Raw genomic sequence first — 19,901 nt, forward strand, 5'->3', positions numbered from 1 at the left:
AAGGTGTCATTCATTCAGGCAAACAATATTTCACGCAAGTGGTGCAGGGATGTAGGCACAGGATCATGATCATGCCAACGTTCTTCAAAAGCTCATTCCAGACATGCTCAAATGAGTTTAAATTCATGGATATTGGTGACCATGGAAGACGGCTGAAGTCTCTTTCATGCTCAAGTCTGGCACGGTGCATGGATGCATTATCATCTTGAAAGTAGCCACCTCAAGCAGGGTGCAAGTAATGTTGCTGGGTGACCTCAATAATGCTTAAGTAAGTTACGTCACTGATCACATGACACATCATACAAGTCCCCCTCAGTGTCCAACTCTCATTGTCATATTCTTCAATTCATTCTTCACAATTACTTTTGTTTTCTATATTGCAGTGCTAGCATTGCTGTTGAAGATTATGGGGTAAGGATAAATCTCCACATGGTTATATGCTGACTACTTCTGTAAAAAACTGCAAGGTTTGAATTGAATGAAATAAAAGAAGCCCAATGTTAAGACGCATGAAAGATTAATGTGCAAGCAAAGATAACATCCAGGTGATTCAGGGAGCCAGGTCAGGCACATAGCTTTTGACACTCTGTGACTTTGTGGCCAGATTTCATTACCTCTTCAGCTCTATTAGCACACTGTACTGGATTTAAATCATTTTTCTGAAACATGTTATTTTAGCAGTGAGGGTCAATGGAAAGTAATACAAAAGATCTATTTGTCAGAGGCAGTGGGTATATCTTGTAAAGAAGAAAAGGAAAATAAAACCAGAAAGAAGGGATATTTGAAGCAATAACTATATTAAGTTAATACGTTGTGTGTGGGGTGTCACTTATTATATAATCTATTCAATCACACATGATTTATAAAAATAAAATGTTTTTTTTTTTTTTTGATGAAAAAAACTACATGGAGTACTACTGCCTGTTGTTTTAGACTGTGAAACACAACCTTATTTCACTGTTATGCTCTAGGTCCCTGCGAATATGAAAGCTTATGAAGATTGTTTTGAGTTTAATTAAGCTTTTGATATCAAAAGTAACATAATAGCAATTTCGAAAGGAGGAGCAGATTATATTTGGCCGGTTTGCCTGGCTTTACATTCATTCAGATGTAAAAATAAATGATCATTCCACAACAGGAACGGTCATTGGGTACTGCAGATACAGGTATTAGTTTCAGATTCAAAAGCAGTTTCAGATAACCAAATCAGGTTTCTCCCTTATTTACCGACATGCTTTACAACCACTAATGTGATGTTTTCAGGTGAAAACTTTAAATGTACATGGCATGTAATATAATACAGTACTTTTTAAAGACAAACAACTACGCAGCATAGTAATTGGTCAGTTAGACCACACATTTACCGGTTTCTTACTGAATACTAATCTGGTATATAAAATAGCAATACAGGTTTACACTGGGTTAATTTAATTATGTAGATAACCAGCTCTTAACTTCTACAATGACTTGAATTAACTGAAATTCACAACAAGGCTGCGCTATTAGGGTTTTCTCTCACTGAATCCCCAGTACCCAATTTAATACACATCTCCTTTCTTGAATAGTCAATGCTTTTCATGAAACTGCCACATGGGGGAGCTGGTATTTTCACAATATTTACAAAAAGTGATTAATTTCTCAATATAGCAGTCGCATATAGCAAAGGAGCAAGACAGGTTAAAACTAAAGTATAGAAATTATTATATTGAATCATTGTTTTTATTTAATGTATTTTATTTATACACATATTATGAAGGAAACTTGTAAAACACTTAAAACAGCTTTTTAAAGGTAATTGTACAGGGGCATTTGCAAGAAAGCATTTACAGAGAAGGCTTTAAAAAGTACTGTACCTTGATCTTCTTTTGAGCAGGGATATTTAGCATTGAATGAATACATTTTATCTGAATATTAGTGCTAATTTGTATTTAGCTTTTAATTAGTTAAGCACTGTCATCCCACTCTAAATATGAACATACTGTAATAAACACCAGAATTCTGGTTCAGACCTTGCCTTTTGTGTTGACAATATTTTCAGGTCTCAATCTGCACCTACATAATTGTACAAAGAATGAATTAAGCCTTACTTGGCATTTTACGAGAGTGCAGTGCAGTTCTTTGACTGGCTTAGGTGGTAGTGCATTGGACTGTGATTCACAGGGTAGTAGGCTTCAGTCCCACAAGAGACACAAGTGTTAATCAAGCATTTTCAAAAATATTATTTACCTTATAGACCTAAAAGGTTTGGCTTTGAATCCAGTTCAAGTCACAAATGAAATTAAGTTGAGTATTATAACTTATCCCCAGGTTCACATCACAAAATGTAATAATGTGTTTCACACAGCAGGTAAGCTAGCTGGCTAGTTCTCTTGGTAGACCATGGGACTCTGATTTCCAGGTTAGTGGGTTCAAACCTCATGTTAGGGGCATGTTTTTTACTTTCATTTTCAAAGCCTTTGCCTTTTTTGGTAGATTCAGGTCTACAAAATGGGACAAGTTGTCAATGGTTTTAGGGTAATAATCTAATCTAAGTGATGCAAAACATTTGGCCATAGCTGGAGGCAAACTTGAAGACTCTTGTCCTTTGGGAATTTACTGATCATGGAAGGAGAGGACAATGATAACATCAGGGTTTTCCTCATGACTAATCGAGCTCCCCTCAGACCTGAATACTGGTGGTTTTTGTGATCAGTGCTTGCCCACTCTAAAGCCGAATGTCATTTGTACCAACTATTGTGACAGGTTCTGGTGTCCACTGGGGAATACTGTAGAATGAGACCCTGATTTTAAACATGGAAACTGGAAATTATCAGCAAGGAAAATTAATTTTTTCTTTTTTTTCTTTCCAAGTCACACTGATGAACACGTCAGCTTATTGTCACAAGCATTATACTACAAAACTAACTCAGTTTTAACTCACTCACAATATAGATGGCTGGGAGCTGAAAAACAACAGGAATCAATCAGCATCCAAAGAAACAGAAAACACAGACTTGACAGGTTGCATACATATGCAATACATATCTGCACACAATGTACAATAGCAGTTTAAATTATTCAGCAGTTGAGGCAAGCAAATCAAATATTGTATGTTGAAGCTGATAAGTTACATAATAAATACATCACAGGATGGCAAACCCAAACCGGAAACCTTGTCGAATATATATATGTCATATTATTTGTGCCTTTTAATTCAGAGTTTTATATATGAGACCACTGAGAAATCCATATGGGAACATGCATATTGTTGTTTGATCTGAAATCTAAATCTAGTCTACATATAGAGCATATCTTCCAATGGAGTTTTAAAGAAGCAATTTTTGAACTGCATTAATGTCACAAGACTGATGGAATTAAGGTTCAAAGGATTGGAAGAGACAGGCCAGAGTCACAGAAGACTGCCCATTCAAAATTATCCCTGACCAAGATAAACATCATTTTCTTCTACTCCACACATAGGGACATTGCTCAGGATTTTCAACTGCAGAAAAACATGCATCATTTTCTTTTCACCTGATTTACCCCATTGAGTATGCCTGGGGATGAGCGGGCAGCTCAAAGAGGGGAATAACATTGCACGTTTCCTTAAAGTCTGATGGGTTCCTTTAGGTTCAGATGAGGTGATGTGTATGAAGGGAAAGGTAGACATTCTTGATATATAATTTGTAAATAATACAAATGTTTGATCCAACAGGAGATATGCTGAGGATGCAATCACGCTTAGTTTTACAAATCTGTCTGTCTTGCAGTAGAAAAAATCTGTCTGTCTTGCAGTTGTTAAAAAACAGTTGGACAGCATAGCCAAGTTCTTTGTTGCTACTCCACACAGGCACAATACAGCCCTGAGCTATTTGTCAAAGAGAATCTGTCCCCTTTCTTCTCCACCACATTGTTTTCTGTGTCTCCTCGGTTAACAGAAAGTGTCACTAATTTAAATTCTAAAAGGCCAGAGACGTAAAAAATAATAATTTACTCTTCAGAGGATTTACCAAGCTGGGCTTTGTTCCTAAAACATCCCTTTTGTTTGTTCTGTGCCCTTTCATCTAAACATTTTAACTTTAATTTTGCTGTTTTAATTAGAAGTAGTGCTAATTAAGTTGTGCTGAATTTGAGCAACTCATTACAAATCACTTGCCAATCCAAATGGCAGATTTAAGTGTTACCTTGTGCAGGACAACCAACTGACTACAATTCTAAAGACATGGAAAGGACAACTATATTAATTATGTCTTGGTTTCTTTTTTTTTATTATTTAAATAATTTAATATATACAGCTGGCACTGTCTCTTATGGTATAAGAATGTGTTGTGTTCACAAGAAGATACTCTTAAACCATAAAAGGGCAGCTCTGTATTAAATCAGTAATATAAACATTGACGGATGGGAAAATCAAGCAATGGTCATCTGACCTTGTTGCAGCCACTGCATATCCCTGAGTGGCCGAATTATTTTTTAGATAGGAGTGAACTACAATTCAGTTTTATATCATACCCTTTTTTATCACAGTGGTTTATGATCTTCCTGCATTCTTCAGATGTGGATCTTGCGTCTAGAGAACAATGAGAGCTATGGCCAAAAGTTTTGCATCTCCCAGAATTTTGGGATTGAGGCAGAATTGAAAAAAAAAATAATAATAATAATAATAATAATAGCGGTATGTAATTCAATATGTTAACGTAAAATTATTCAGCAGGTTTCATTCAACTTTATGAAACAAAATTTGTTAATTGTATAGAGCAGTGGTTTTCAACCCCAGTCCTCTGCAACCCCTGTGTCTTCTGATTTTCATTCCAACTGAGCTGTCAGTTTCTTAACTAAGCCCTTAACTGAACTAATAATTAGCTTAGACTTTTTTAATTGTTCTCAGCTCCTACAAAAGGTGCAGATATCAAGTTATTTATAACATGTCATATTTACTTTGAAATTCCCAACTGTTTAAGCTGAAAACAAAAAAAAAGTTTAATTAAGCTAATTCTATAGCTAATATATTTGTAATGAATGTATAAGCTATGAACCTGTACCAATCTTACTTTTTGCTTGGCCTAGTCTTAATACATTTTTATATTTATTCCATAAATTCTACTTCTATTTTTCCTTCCTGTCACTGTTCAGGCTTGGATGAGCTCCAAGACTCTTCGTGGAGCTATATCATCATTTAAAAATGTCCTGTCAGACTCAGCATTCCTGGATATACTGCGCTTTGCTATTTTAACAGCTAGTGTGTTTAAGTTTCATATATAAGATATATATATATATATATATATATATATATATATATATATATATATATATATATATATATATATATATATATATATATTATTTCTTTCTCTGCTTTATCACACAAATTCTCAAACATCATTGAGCATTGCAGCTCATCCAACTCAAGTAAAATTCTCCTGATTTTCTTGACTGGATAAGCACTCTTCCCTACACATCATTTCCCATAGAACTGAGCCAAGCAACAACAATTACATCTCATTAGTATTTAAACCTTCTGAATCTTCCATTTTAAGTTATGCAGCATCATTTAGTAAAACTATAATAAAAAGTCAAGCAAATGCCTTACTTATTACATTGGTGGTACAGAGATAAAGGGGTTATGCATGATTATTATTTAGAAAAAGTGTTTCTTTTTGCTTTAGATATATTTAAAGTGATAAAAATCACAGATCTTGCCCACTATAACATTCAGTTAAAAACCCCACTTTCCTTAATTAAATACAGAAACTTAGATGTTGATTTGATCAACCCATATCCCACCACGGTAGTGTATTTTACAGCAGCTAGCCTTGGTTATTCGGGCATTTCCCATAATGCAAGTAATTAATGCAACTTAGGTGGATTTCCTGGTATTATAAAATGCTCTAAAAAAATCCATCTGCATTTATCTGGGCTGAGTGTAGATTGATGTAGTAGACAGCTGTTTTTTTTTTTATCATACTGCCAAACAAGAAAGTAAGAAAGGGAGATTTTAATCATACAGTGCAAAAACGTTGCCGCCTACACTGAACAAGAAGTAGAATTAATTTCACATAAAACAGATTATCCCAGCAGAAAAAAAAACAAAGTCACACTACTTTACCAGAAAATCTGCATAATTTGATTTTACTTTACTCTCACATCTCTTTTTCTTTCATTCATCTTTGTTATACCTTTGGATCACAATATACCTCACGCTGTTTGTGCCTAGCCAGCTGTTCCTTATTGCTGTATTAATACTACCACATACAGTTTAAATAAGTACACCTATGAAAGCACTAGCCAAAAACGTTTGTCTGCTTGTCTTAGATTATTTTATGTTTTATCTCAAGGCCCAAGTAATAGAGGAGTAAGAACTCTCCTTTGGAAATTTACGTTGGAGGGCTCAGAGGGTTGGATCTGCCCATCAAGCTGCAATTCAGTTTAGCTGTGCTCAGGCAGCATCTAATTAAAAGTAACAGGGTGAGTGATGTCTAGATGTGTAAAGACTTGATAAGGGTTCCAAGGAAAATCATGGGATGCACTAGCCATCATTATTTAAACTACATCTCGCAAAGTGGCAAGTCTTTTGATAACTTAATGTAAGGGTAGTCGACCAGATTCAAGACTGCAATGATTTTACTGTTGCACTCTTCTATCAGAATGGGAAAGCATTCAGAAGTATTACTAAAATCCTACATCCTGTATAATATTGGGACAAACATGGCTTTCAAAATTGATTAAAAATAAATAATTAATTAATTTGATAACCAATATTATATAGTATTCTATCGCATTATAATATTCCTCTCTGAAAATATTGGTATCTATTGTTGTAATATTATACAGACATTATACATATATCATGTAGGACTGCTTGATTGCATGGGCTTGCAGTTCATGTCAAATTCTGTGGAATCCCAGAAACCATATTTTAGTGACCTTCTGTCCCAATCAGCTCCAAACCCATAGCAATTTTAGCCAAAAGGATTTATCTACAAAAGCTCTTGTTATTTAAAGCTGCAGTACAATAAATCAATAAAATAAATCACAAAAGCATATTACTGCACTTAAAGATGGAAGAGCATTTAATAATGTACCTCAAAATTCATTACTAATTCATTAGTAGCAGTCGGCTGGATGTTGCCCTTGAATTTGGGCACACCGAATGATGCATTGGTGAGGGAATGGAGTAATATGACAACTAAAGGATCCGGAAACTCACTGAATCCATGCAAAGCCTGGTTAAAGCCATATCATGGTAAAGGACAAGCTAGCAGCATGATTGCACCCTGCAATACCTCAATTAATTTTAAAATGAAGCCAAGTTTTGGGGGGGGGGAGGGTTTCAGGGTGTCAATATTAGCCTGACAAGCCTGTGTTTGTGAGTGATATGGGCTGTAATTTGACTTGCTGGATTCATTTTCTGCCTGCGCCAATCCCTTGCTGTTGAAAAAGCAATCACATTCAAAATGCAGGTCAGGTGTTCATATGGTGGCTAAACGTACTTGAGCAGAGAACAAAGTGGGGAAAAAAAACAATGAAAAGCTAGAGCTGCCAAACTCACCTCCACGCCTCCTACTCAGTGAAGCTTTTGGTCTCGTCGTTTTCTCCTGCATTACTGTTCTTATTGTCCAGCTTCTTTTGAATTGATTTTGCAGTGTTGCTGCTTGGGACCAGTCACCATCATTCGCAGACTGCATGATGGGAGTAGAACATTCCCAAGAGAAAATGAAAGGAAGGCTAGTGAAACTGCATGGCACTGGGTTTCAACATAAATGCATACCAATATATAGCATCTTCTCATTTACACGTGTTACAAGTGTTTTACAATAAATACAGTTCAGACATTTAAGATGCATCATTTACATCCACTTACTGAGTCTGCTGTATATCTTGATCACTTACATTGTCTTCCAACCATATAGGGCAGATGTTTTAGAACCTTTTCTCCTGCTAGACTTTATTTTAATTTGAAAATAGAAGGCAAAAGACCTTTATGTTTTATTTTCATAAACTAAAAGGCTAACGATGTAGTACACAAGCTTTAAGCAAATGTATTAATTTCTGTTGCTTCAGACTAAGCACAGCTTATATTAGGGCCTATGAATTGTGTAGATAGTTTGGAGGCATGATGTAATTTATTTTTCAATTTGATGGATGCCAAGTACATTGTTTGCACGAAATTTGTAGAGGGTTATCAGAATTTCGTGCCACTGATACTGTAAAATGGTTTCAGGATGAAGGAATGATAAGGACATGTTTCTAACATGCTGTGTGAAAACAGAGATACCAATGTCTATTATAAGACACCTAGAAAAAACAAATCAGTGGTCCCACGGTGAAAGCTATAGAGAAAATAAGCCTTCATCACATTTAAAGTTGATCTGTCACCTTTAGGTGGAAGAGAGACTTTATTAAAACAGACCCAAAAAATCCTGTGAAACAGCAATCATTTCCCCATCAGTAAACTAACAATATAAAAGCATTAGCTAGAAATACATAGTGTCAAAAATAATATTAGTCATGCTGGTCTTTTGAACAGTTTAGGTGATTGCTCCATGGAACATGACTACATAGAGTATGTGACACCACCTGGCAACTCTTTAAATCTCATGACAACGAGGAACACACAAACCTTTTCTCAAAGTCACACAACATGATTTGACTCAGGACAAGTGTTATGAAACCAATACTTACTATGTACTGTACTCAAGCTATACATTACAAACAACTGCCATTAGGTACTATAACAAAGTGAAATTTACAAAGAGGTTTTATTTTCAAACTCAGAAATACAGACACACAAATGTATTGATAAAAAATATCATACTTTAGCCCCTAATTGACAGTACAGCAAGTTGTAATGCTTCAGACCGCTTATAGCTGGTTGTCAGTTTAGCAATTGCAATGCTACCTGTCACCAAAACTGAATCAATGATAGTGATGACAATTTACTATAGTATACACAAAGAACTGTAGTTATATTCGGCCTAGCTTTAGTAAGCTATTTTACCAAAATTATTCCAGGCTAACTGGGCTTTCCACCTGCCCATCTCATCCCTTCAGCCCCTGCCTTGCCTGCTCTGAATCATTACGAAAGTATCTAAAACTTAATTTTTTGCAAGAGACAAATAATCATAAAAATCTCATGGTTATTCTGGTGCCATTTTAAACAAATACTTTTGTACTTTCTTGAACTACTTTTACATTTCTCTTTTTTTTTTTTTTAGCAAAAAACATCAAAACATTTTCCCGCTTCTCCTCGATTCTACTCCTCCTCTTCCACTGGGATTGGTCCCTGCTCCTCTGAGGTTACATCCTGCCCTTTGTTGACCACTGCTGGTTCGACTTCCTCAATCACTTCCAGGTCGAGATCTTCAAAAGAGGAGCCACTGCCGACAGAGTCGCTGGAGCCTTTGCCACTCCTGTCGCTCCTGGTGTCGTCCTCTTGTTCCTGGGAAGCCATAGACATCGCCACTGATGTTGCCAGTGAAGTCTCTCGACTCTTGGTTATGTCACTATTTGAGTCGGCACCTTAAATAAAAGGATGAGTAGAAGTAATTTTTTTAGATTTTCATTTTACAGCATACTTTTAATATATATTTTCCAAAGCTGGTAATCCAAGAACTTAATGACACGCATTTCACGTGGCTCTACCACCAGAGTAAATGGGATGCTTTTAGACAAGACAGTACTGTAATTGGGCCATCTTTTCTTTTATGTCTAGGTATAGTTTGCACACTATAATTTTAAACTAAATCGCTAAAAAGATAAATCTCTGTACAAGGTGCAGAGCTAAGCATATTCCCCCCCCCCCCCCCCCCCCCCCCCCCCCCCCCAAAAAAAAAAAAACAAGCTTCTAGATTTTTCCCTTGTTAGTTTCCTTTTTTAAATCGAATACTAAAGCTGTTTTCGATCCTTTTTAATTTAGCGCAAGACCTATTGAATAGGAAATTCAGCACTTGAAGCCCAACTTAATAATTTCAAAAAGAAAACTGCCCAGTTCTATAATAGAAAGTTTTAAACATTATTTTCAAAAGAAAATTAGAAATTAATCTACAGAGGTTTCTAGAGGGGAAAGTAAGGAATTATTTATAAATGAGTTGACATTGCTCTCTAAAAAGTGTTATATGTGGCTAAGATTAAAATTGTATTTGGGTAGTTTAGTGCCCCAGGTGATCTGGTTTTGCCTGGACAGTCCTGGAATTCAGCTGTATGTCCCTGTTTTTAGTAAATATAGTCAGTCAGCTGGCACTGCCTCATTACAAATAACCTTTAAACTCGCTTAAGTTATTTACTTTCAATCAGTTTAAAGTGATCTAGCTTATAATCTAAAAACACACTTTCTTTATAATAGCATTGAGATCCTCCACCGCTCTCACTACTTGTCTTTCATAAGTGCCAGATACTTACGCTTGTCTTTTGTGAACTGGAGCTGCTCTCAATGGATGTATGCATTGGACATAATTTCACCTACAAGCATTGGTATGCTATAAGAAATTTCAGTATATTATATTTTGATCCAAATAACAATCAGATAAACCAAAATTCATAACTGGACTTATCAAGAGATGTCAACACTTGTTTGTTAAAGTTATATATGCATTTTACAGAGATTTTTCCATCCAGTCTATATTTTTATGAATTGATCCGGTTCCCTTATTAGGGAGGGCTGAACCATGTTATCTGGGCAGTTTCTCCATCTTATGGAAGGTCTAAAATATGGGTGTAAACTTCAACCAAGCCACTGACTAAAAGCTAGGTACAGGGTTTACCTCTACACTGCTCACTGAACACCTAGCCCCCTTAAAGTTGAAGCACTCAGAACATTTTGTACTTGTTTCCATTATGTTTCCGATCTCACCTTTCACCTCAGGCAGAATTTGGTTTCAAGAAAAGCATTACTGGCAACTTAGGGCATTGTGAGAGAAAGCCTCACAGTGAAACTGAATGAAGCAGATTCCCTCCACCTACTCTAAAAAGTTTCTGTACAGGAACTATAATAAATTCCAAAATCCAAGCCCAAGGCTGCTCTAGCTGTTTGAGACTTGCTAGAAATAAAAATAAATGAATACAACCATGATTTGATGCCTGTGGGCTTTTGTAGCATGTTGTAAATACTAGTAAATGTATCTGCCCAGAAGAATTTAAATGCATGGTGTTGCTCTATTTTTAAAGATTAACTCACCCACCTAGGGCTACCGCCACACACACACACACACACACACACACACACACACTTCTGTGTCAAAGTTACCATTTTATTTTTCTTATATTTTTGACAAACAATTTTTCATAGCTTTTAAATGCAAACGGGCACAAAACGAAATTGCACATCCTTCAATTTAGCATTATACATTTTTTAAATGCCATAATACATTTAGTGTAAAAACACGTGCAAACGTGTATTTATTGTTTTTTGTTTTGTTTTGTTTTTGTTTTTGTTTTTTAATTATCACGCTCACCTGGAAGCTATTGTAAATTAGTGCCAGGTGCAGGGTTTAAGAAGCAGGCAGCCAGTCTGTTCTGGGCTGCTGAGGTGTGTGTAGAAGCCCATCTGTGCGTGAGTGTACAGCCGTAACAGAAAAGGTAGTGAAAACCTTTTTGAGCGTTTTATGTGAAAATATGTTTTTGTTTTGTTTTGTTTACTCTGGTAAACAGCTTAGCTGTCCGGCTTATTAGCGCATGTTCCTGTCTGTGGTAGTTAGTGCTCATGTAGAGGTAGGTTTGTGTTTTCTGTTGTTTATTTTCTTATTAAATTAGTGTACCAACGCTTAAAACCTGCACCTCTTTGTCTGGGTCTGTACTTTAAAAGGGTGAAACGAACCCGAGCCACAGGGCTCTTTCACATTAGATGTTTTCCCACCTTATAGCCCAAACTAAGCTACAGTATGCAATAGTAGATCACTACCGGATTCTGCCAAGTCAACGCCCAGGGGGTGTAACGTTGTTGTTAAGGCAAAAGTGTTGGGGGTTTACAGACAATATTGCAGAGGGAGTATTTTTAACATTGGGTAGGTAAATTACATTTACAATTAGGCATGCTTAAAATTAAAAAGGTAGAGCACAGCACACAGTCACAATAAAGAATCAAAAAGTGCAGTTAGCATATTTATTGACTGGTGATATCGTTCGAAGCTGCTGCAGTATGTCCACTGTCTTGTCTATAATATTTTCTCAAAACAAACATTAAAGTTTAGAGCTACAGTGTGCAGTGCAAAAGCACGTCATGCAAAACCACATTTGAAGGTGAAATATGCAAGAATAAAAGTCGCTACATTTAAAAAATATATAAAACAAATGACATTTTTGTTCCACTAAAATAAAAGGCTTTACATAATTTTTGTAAGAAATTGCAGTGTCATAAAAAAAAAAACACACACAAAATAATAAATGAACATCCAAAGTAGCACTATAGCATTAAAATGTTCAATGAAAAAAAAAATGCCTGAGTTTACAAGTGCTTGCAGTGCCTAAAAAAAATCCAAAATATGTATTGTAGTGTAACAGGAAAATCAATCAATCAATCAGACCGCGGAGTCTGTGTCATCTGATCGGAAACCGTCAAACTCCACGTCTTCGGTTACCTGAACCTTCGTTATTGATGACACAAGCAATTGTCTAAATCATTAGTGCACAGAGCAACTACTTCTAGGCTATTTTTTTCACATGAGCCGCGATAGTTCCCCTCAGATATTATTTGCACATGGAAATAAAAAAATGGAAATTAAATGGTGACAATTTTACTTTCAGCTAGAAGTTGGGGGGAGGAGCGTTGACTCGGTTTGAATCCTGTAATAAAATCAGCATCATTGATGAGCAATGATATCTGTGCCATGTCAAATTACTGGAGCTCTCTGTGCTACGTGCTTGTTTGATTGACTGATGTGCGGGTCGAGACTGCTTTCACAATCAGAAGCCAGATTTGTTGTGCCAAATTCAATTTAGCTTGGAATGTTGGCAGGATCAGGACAGCCCTACTCTGGCATCCACGAGGGGCTTTCCCTAATCTCACAAACTGTACTCCTCTAAACAGCTTGCAAAATTGTTTTATAGCAAAAACAAGACATTATAAGGATCCAAAACAGGTCTCTACCTCGCAATAATATTAAAAGTGCCCAGTATTTTCATATTTCCATCTGGGTACTTAAAGAAAATGTTAAAGAATATTTCGATCTTTCTACGCTGTCTGGAAAGATGTTAAAGGGTGGGTGGTTTTAGCAGAACGTCAGAAAATATATCTGAAACCAGTTATATTTTAAAACCATCAATAATAATAATAATAATAATAATAATAATAATAATTCACCCACTTAGTAATAAATGAGGATACTAGTGTACAATTCAACTTGACCACAGCATAGTATATTACACTACAGGAGTTTATTGAGGTGGCCATTTCAAAAGTATCTCTCTACTTAATGTTTTTGTTGGTAAATTTGGATGTCTGTCAATGTGGGTTTCGCTTCACAGCTCAGACAGCTAACATCACCCATTACTTTTTAAAATGTTTTCACTGCAAAGCTGGTTCATTTAATGGGAAACAGTGGAAATCAATACCAAAGCATTTATCCCTGTCCTCAGGCCAACAGGGATTGCACAGGGAAGGAACAGGGGAATTGCAGTTGCCTGTTTTGGCTCACTGGCACTATGTAATGTAATTAGATTCCATAGACAACACTATCCTTCATATCGAATTGGTTATTATTGCGATGCCTTACCACATACGTTACCATAGTGATTGCTAAAAACCTATATTTTCAGATTCTCAATGCAAAATGCTGAAACAAAACCTCAGAAAATGTGCAGGACAAAAAAAATCGATCACACTATATCCCTTTAGGGATTACAATATCTAAATATTGAAGACCGAAGAGCATCAGCCGTCCACCCCAGAAAATGTCTCTCTCACATATAAGCCGAAACAATGTCATTTGTTTCAGTCTATCATAAGGAGATACAGACATGAACCACCTTCTTGGCATCATAACTATGACAATAACTGACAATCAAGTACAAATCCATAGGAAACAGAGAGGCACAACACTGAATGGATATTGAATTGCAGAAACTACCTCAGAAAATCAAGTGTGTGTTTCAGTTTCTGACTCCCACAGATTGGAAGCGGCATATCTGCCCTGACAGGCGGAGCTCTTTGATTTTGTGTCATTAGCCGCACAAGATTGCAAACAGTGGAGCCTCTTTATTTAGCACCAGATACATTGAATCAATAGTGCTCAGGTCAAGTGGTTCCTGTGTTGGAGTTTATTGTCTGGTTTTTGTATTGCTGCTGTTGTTCATCAGCTATGCATTTCATTTACTTAACTTCTCCCAGCCACTCCTTTCCGCTTCTCTTCAGTCGAGTATATTACATGCTTTACTGGGAAATGCACAATTTAGTAAAACTGTAAATCCACAGGCTTATATAAGGCACATGCTGGGGTTCTCCATCATCCTCTGCTGTCAGGGACAGCCCGTCTAGAAATGGCAGGTCAGGGTTTCTTACCTTTAGTGTGAAGTAGGTGTTGTTGATGCTGCTCAGTAGGTTGCCAGTTTCCACACTTTAGATCATTACAAAATGCCACAGGGGGCAAAAGTAACTGGATTGTTTTCTTTGGAATCGAACCGACATCCATCTTCAAGATACAATTCACACCAGCCAACCTGATCTTAATGTGCTTAACTAATGCCATGGTTTACGTTGTAATTGAAATGATTTTGCGAGATCAATAGAATTAGTCCTTGTGACAGGATAGTGCTGTGGGCCCAGGTGTTAGTTGGCAGTAAAGAGACTCGGAGACAAGGAAGCTGCAGTTTAAGCACCAGAGAGCACATTTAATGAACAAAAGCAACACATAAGCAGGAACAAAATAAACAGGCACAAGGGCCAAAATAAAAAGTTAAACAAAACAATGTGTACTGTAGGCTGGGCATTAGCCTTTATTCTACATAGACATCAAAACACTTTAGTACTCCCTCCACCAGACAAAGCATTTCTCCTTCCTTTTATACATGTGGCCACTCCCCAGTCAGCACCAATTACCTAACTGGGGAATGATCACACCTGTGATTGCTGGCAGGGACAAATTTAACCCCATCCCTGCCAACCTTACATTCCCCCACACACTATTTACAGCAGCAGGGCTTCTGCCCTGCCACAGTCCTGTTACTGTATATCTTATAAGGCAAAACTGCGCTTATGCTATCTTCCTTCATGCACTACCATAAAACATGCTCGCCACGACTGTAAATACCAAAATTAGAGTTACTGATGGCATGATCTCCACGATCTCCAGGTTCCTCTATACATCAGAAACAAATTCTATCACAATTAGATAAGCGGGAATCTACATATGCAAAGTGTAATATGTAAGGACTGATCACCGCTATCAGGGATATGTCCCCCCCCCCCCCCCCCCCCCCCCGTTTCCAGAGGGGGGTTGATGAGGTTAAATGGTTCAATTGAAGTGTTGTTATATGCTGACAAGATGTTCTTTTTATTACTATTCTGATACCCCCCCCCCCCCCCCCCCCCCGCCATGAGCCAAGTCCACCACAACAAGAAAAGCTGTTCCCAAGATGTAGTCAGAAATGTGAAATCAATACACAGGCACACATGTATGCCTCCACACTTTACTCATTGCAACGTTATATACACCCCAGAGAGGATACTAAATCAGGAGGTCAGCATAGGGGTAGCTCACAATGGTCTTCAAAAAAGCCAGCTGAATCGATCACTAGGTAGTGTGCATGAATACTTAACAGACTTGTTTGCATGTACAAATCTGGAAGAAGACGACAGCAGTGCCATGAAAGTAAGAGATTAAGGTAAATTCATTGGATTTCCTTCTTAGCAGAGTATTATAAGTGAGCCTGCTTTTGTGATAATTAATCATCGGCTAGAAACATACCAGCATTAATGCCACAATGATGTCTGCCAAAGGAAAGTCTAACCAAGCAAACCGAGTCAATAAACCTCCAGCTCAGTGTGCATGTGGTCTCATTTACAGTCATTTCACCTTAGTAGCAGCACCTCCACTCCAGCACGCAGGGAACAATGGCGTAAGGGTTAAATAGATCCTAAATGCACAGTATAAGTGGCAATGTGTCCTTCTTTAATTAGCACAGCTACTGGTAAGAGGATTGGGGAGGCTGACCAAAAGATTATTATCCCCCTGAAGACAGTCAGGATGCCTCCATCTACTTGCATAATCTGCTATGCTGAATAGCTTGTGCTGAAGAATGTCCTAACCAAGTTCCATAACAACTGGATATGTGCTTCCTGCATGTAAAATATATGTATATGTAAAACTCTTAGGTGAGACATTCAGTAGGGGACACCCGCAGGGGGGGTTTCAAACAGGATACTACAGTTGCTAAGAGTTGGGAGTTCTGTTTGCTAAGAGTTGGGAGTTCTGTTTTCTGCAACCACTAAACACATTTTTGTTTCCATTTTTTTTCTGAATTGCATTCTGTCGCTTTCAATCATCCTCAAGTTATGTTTCCTGTCAGACGGTGACACGATCTCACTGAATGCGCAGACAAAAAAACAGTTTCTCTGACAAAGAATAAACACAAACACTTGACAGCTGGTGAAATGTATTCTAGCGTCAAACCAACATTAATTAAGATTAAAATACAGAATCGGGCACAATTCTTCACCCTCAGAACGCAAGCATTAAGCAAGTTGACATTTTTAAAAATGGCTGGCTCTGTCAATCTTGACTGAAACTACAACTATCCCCATTTTGCTTTCTCTACGATTCACATTAACATGTCAAGTCAAGTAAATACTGTATCTTGCTTATTTGGCACATGCACAGCAATATGTTAGAGGAAAGGGTTCACATTTCATGAACAGTGCTGCAATAGCTTCACTTCCAACAAAGATCCCCCATTCATAATGTACCAATTCCTCCACAGTGGAATTACAGTTCAATTCTTAGTACAGAAAGGCCTTTAATAAGTTCTGAAATAAATACATTCATTATTTAAAAGATTATATCATTAATGTTTAATGTCAGTTTTACAGATTCACCCCCTGATTCTGTCTCTTGGGTTTTTAAATCTGATTTCAAGGACATACTGTGCAATGATGTGTCATGACATATTTAAAAAAAACGATCACACTATATCCCTTTAGGGATTACAATATCTGAATATTGAAGACCAAAGAGCCTGGCCAGATCTCATAGGAAGAGCTTCAGCCGTCCACCCCAGAAAATGTCTCTCTCGCATATAGGCCGAAACAATGTCATTTGTTTCAGTCTATCATAAGGAGATACAGACATGGACCACCTTCTTGGCATCACAAGTATGACAGTAACTGACAATCAAGTACAAATCCATAGGAAACAGAGAGGCACAACACTGAATGGATATTGAATTGCAGAAACTGCCTCAGGAAATCAAGTGTGTGTTTTAGTTTCTGACTCCCACAGATTGGAAGCGGCATATCTGCCCTGACAGGCGGAGCTCTTTGATTTTGTGTCATTAGCCGCACAAGATTGCAGACAGTGGAGCCTCTTTATTTAGCACCAGATACATTTAATCAATAGTGCTCAGGTCAAGCGGTTCCTGTGTTGGAGTTTATTATCTGGTTTTTGTATTGCTGCTGTTGTTCATCAGCAATGCATTTCATTTACTTAACTTCTCCCAGCCACTCCTTTCCGCTTCTCTTCAGTCATGTGTATTACATGCTTTACTGGTTTCCAAGTATATGCATGTGTCCAGTATGTGTTAATATGTGCTTATCTACAGCTTTAAGACATTCAAGTACTATAAAATACATAATGCAGGGCAATCTTAATATGCTACTGAAAGTAATGAGTGTGCATGTCATCAGATAACCTAAGAAAATAAATACTTGCACCATTCCAATTAGAAATACGTGGTTCATAAATGTAAATAAGAAGAGTGCTTAGGTACTTCTGTTTAATGTTAATTAATTACAGCTATTGCCCTGGGTAATTGTGAAGGGGTCCCTGTATTCCTATCAGAAGACGAATGCATAGTCCTTAAGTTTGCACAGTACCAAAGTACTGGGATACAAATAAATGTGTTTATTAAATTTCAAACACTGGCTTCGACTTGCGCTCTTCAAAATGAGTATTTACTATCTGGGAAGACAAAGGACAGTAGGAACTGTTAAATTAAAGGGTCGATCAATGCAATACTATGAACATCTACATGGCATCTACAATCCTGGAAATGTTGCTAATCACGTACTAGTAAAGACAATATGGCTCAAGGTTCTCTGATGGTCCAGTAGAGCAGTTTTCAGTGGACACCTTCCCATTTTGAAAGATCCCAACTGGCCCCTATGTGTTTCCATAAGTGGTTCAGCGAGCATTTGCATTTGTGAACAGCGCTTGTGAGAAAACAATGGCAAATGTTCAAGTATAGTAAAAATATATTTTTTGATTGCCTAAAACTCTTACACTTGCACGATAAGGTGCAAGCATCTGCACTTCAAGCAATTCCTGTTCCAATGTCACCTTCTACAGAGCAATGAGAAAGAAAGGTTACTTTCAATCATTTTTATGATTCAATGAACTCCCCTTTTGGCCATACATAGCCTGTACTGCATATAAATTGACCACAGAGTGAGAAGTGGCAGTCTGAAGGAGCTTTCAGGGGCTGCTGTAGCACAGCAGCAGCCACATTCATTTCTATTTGCAGTCCGTTGTCTAGCATTAAAATATAATCACTCGATGAAAAAAATAAACAAGCACCAGTCAGACAGCAACAACCCGAGGCTTTCAGATGCAACTCGACGGATAATGTTATTCAATCACATGCTGGGAATCACAAATCCCTGCCCTCTTTCCCTTAAACTGAGACTCAAACTGAGAAAGCAAGGCAATCCATTTGTCCAACACACTAGCTTACAAGAAAGACAATCTAACACTTCAGCCCTTGTTTTTTAACTGTACCAAGTTAGAGGGAGAGAAAATCAGTGCATGAATGCAGGACAAGGTTAAGTGATATTATGTATTTAGGAGACTGTTAGGCTCAAAACAATAAGCATCATTTTTGGTGTGTATAAGGTAATAGGTCCAATTCCAGATGTCAGGCCTCAATCTTCCTCAGCTGCCAAACTTTTCTGTCATTGCAAACATTGTATTTTGATTAGTATTTGGCAATAGTGTTGAAGGACGCTCCCTGAGTTAGGAAGTTTATAATACGTTCAGCAGAATCTTACATGCAGATAATATCACTTGGCACTTGGGATTGAAATATTCAAAAAATAGGTTGCTCCAAATGTTTGCTATTGTGGTTAAGGGCCAGCATTGATTTTATTTTATTCTGTCTGTGCTCAGATATCTCAGAGTGTCACTCTAAATCATGCTCCTACTGTGTCCCCATAGATCAGGAAATGACAATCAGCAGCATACAGTGACTACTTTCACAAACAGGAGAAAGCAGTATTAAAAGGGACTAATCATTTTAGAGTCACGTATACCTCATTCTGAATGCACAAAAAGAAAAAAATGTGTAAAAAGACAGTATCCTTTTTTTTAAATGTGCAACCTTGTGAGCTCATACTGAAAACAGTATTCTGATGGTTCTTGGTTCATTTTAAATTATTACCTAGTACAAAAAAAGACTTAAATTAATGTAACCAGGTTCATATTTTAAATATGGACCACAGTCTTTAAAGACTCGTCATCAAATATATTCTTCTGAAATGTCTGCATTATAAAACACATAAACCATGTTTTTTTCCCCCTCAACAGAAAGCTGATGTGTTATCGAGGTAGTTTCAAAAAAGATAAAATGGTTATCTCTGAACATTTAAATACAGCATGTGAACAATATATATGCATGTTGATTTCCAATGCTATTAACAGCAAATGTTATTCCTCACATGTAAACTCTAACACCAGGGGACTATACCCCAGGACAGATAAAAAAATAAATTAAAAAAAAAACAG

The 19,901-nt window shown here is 37.1% G+C and overlaps 1 protein-coding gene across 1 annotated transcript in view; it reads right to left on the minus strand.

Moving 5' to 3' along the window:
• Positions 1-8,343: 8,343 nt before the first annotated feature.
• The window catches only part of LOC121298182 (testis-expressed protein 264-like), a 91,501-nt gene continuing 79,943 nt past the window's right edge, over positions 8,344-19,901 (minus strand). The window contains exon 4 of the mRNA XM_041225117.1: positions 8,344-9,498. Within this exon, the coding sequence (XP_041081051.1) occupies positions 9,233-9,498 (266 nt within the window). The 3' untranslated portion in view covers positions 8,344-9,232. The remainder of the gene's footprint in view (positions 9,499-19,901) is intronic.

This window comes from Polyodon spathula, chromosome 23 (genome assembly GCF_017654505.1).
Source record: "Polyodon spathula isolate WHYD16114869_AA chromosome 23, ASM1765450v1, whole genome shotgun sequence".
Classification (NCBI taxonomy): Eukaryota; Metazoa; Chordata; class Actinopteri; order Acipenseriformes; family Polyodontidae; genus Polyodon; species Polyodon spathula.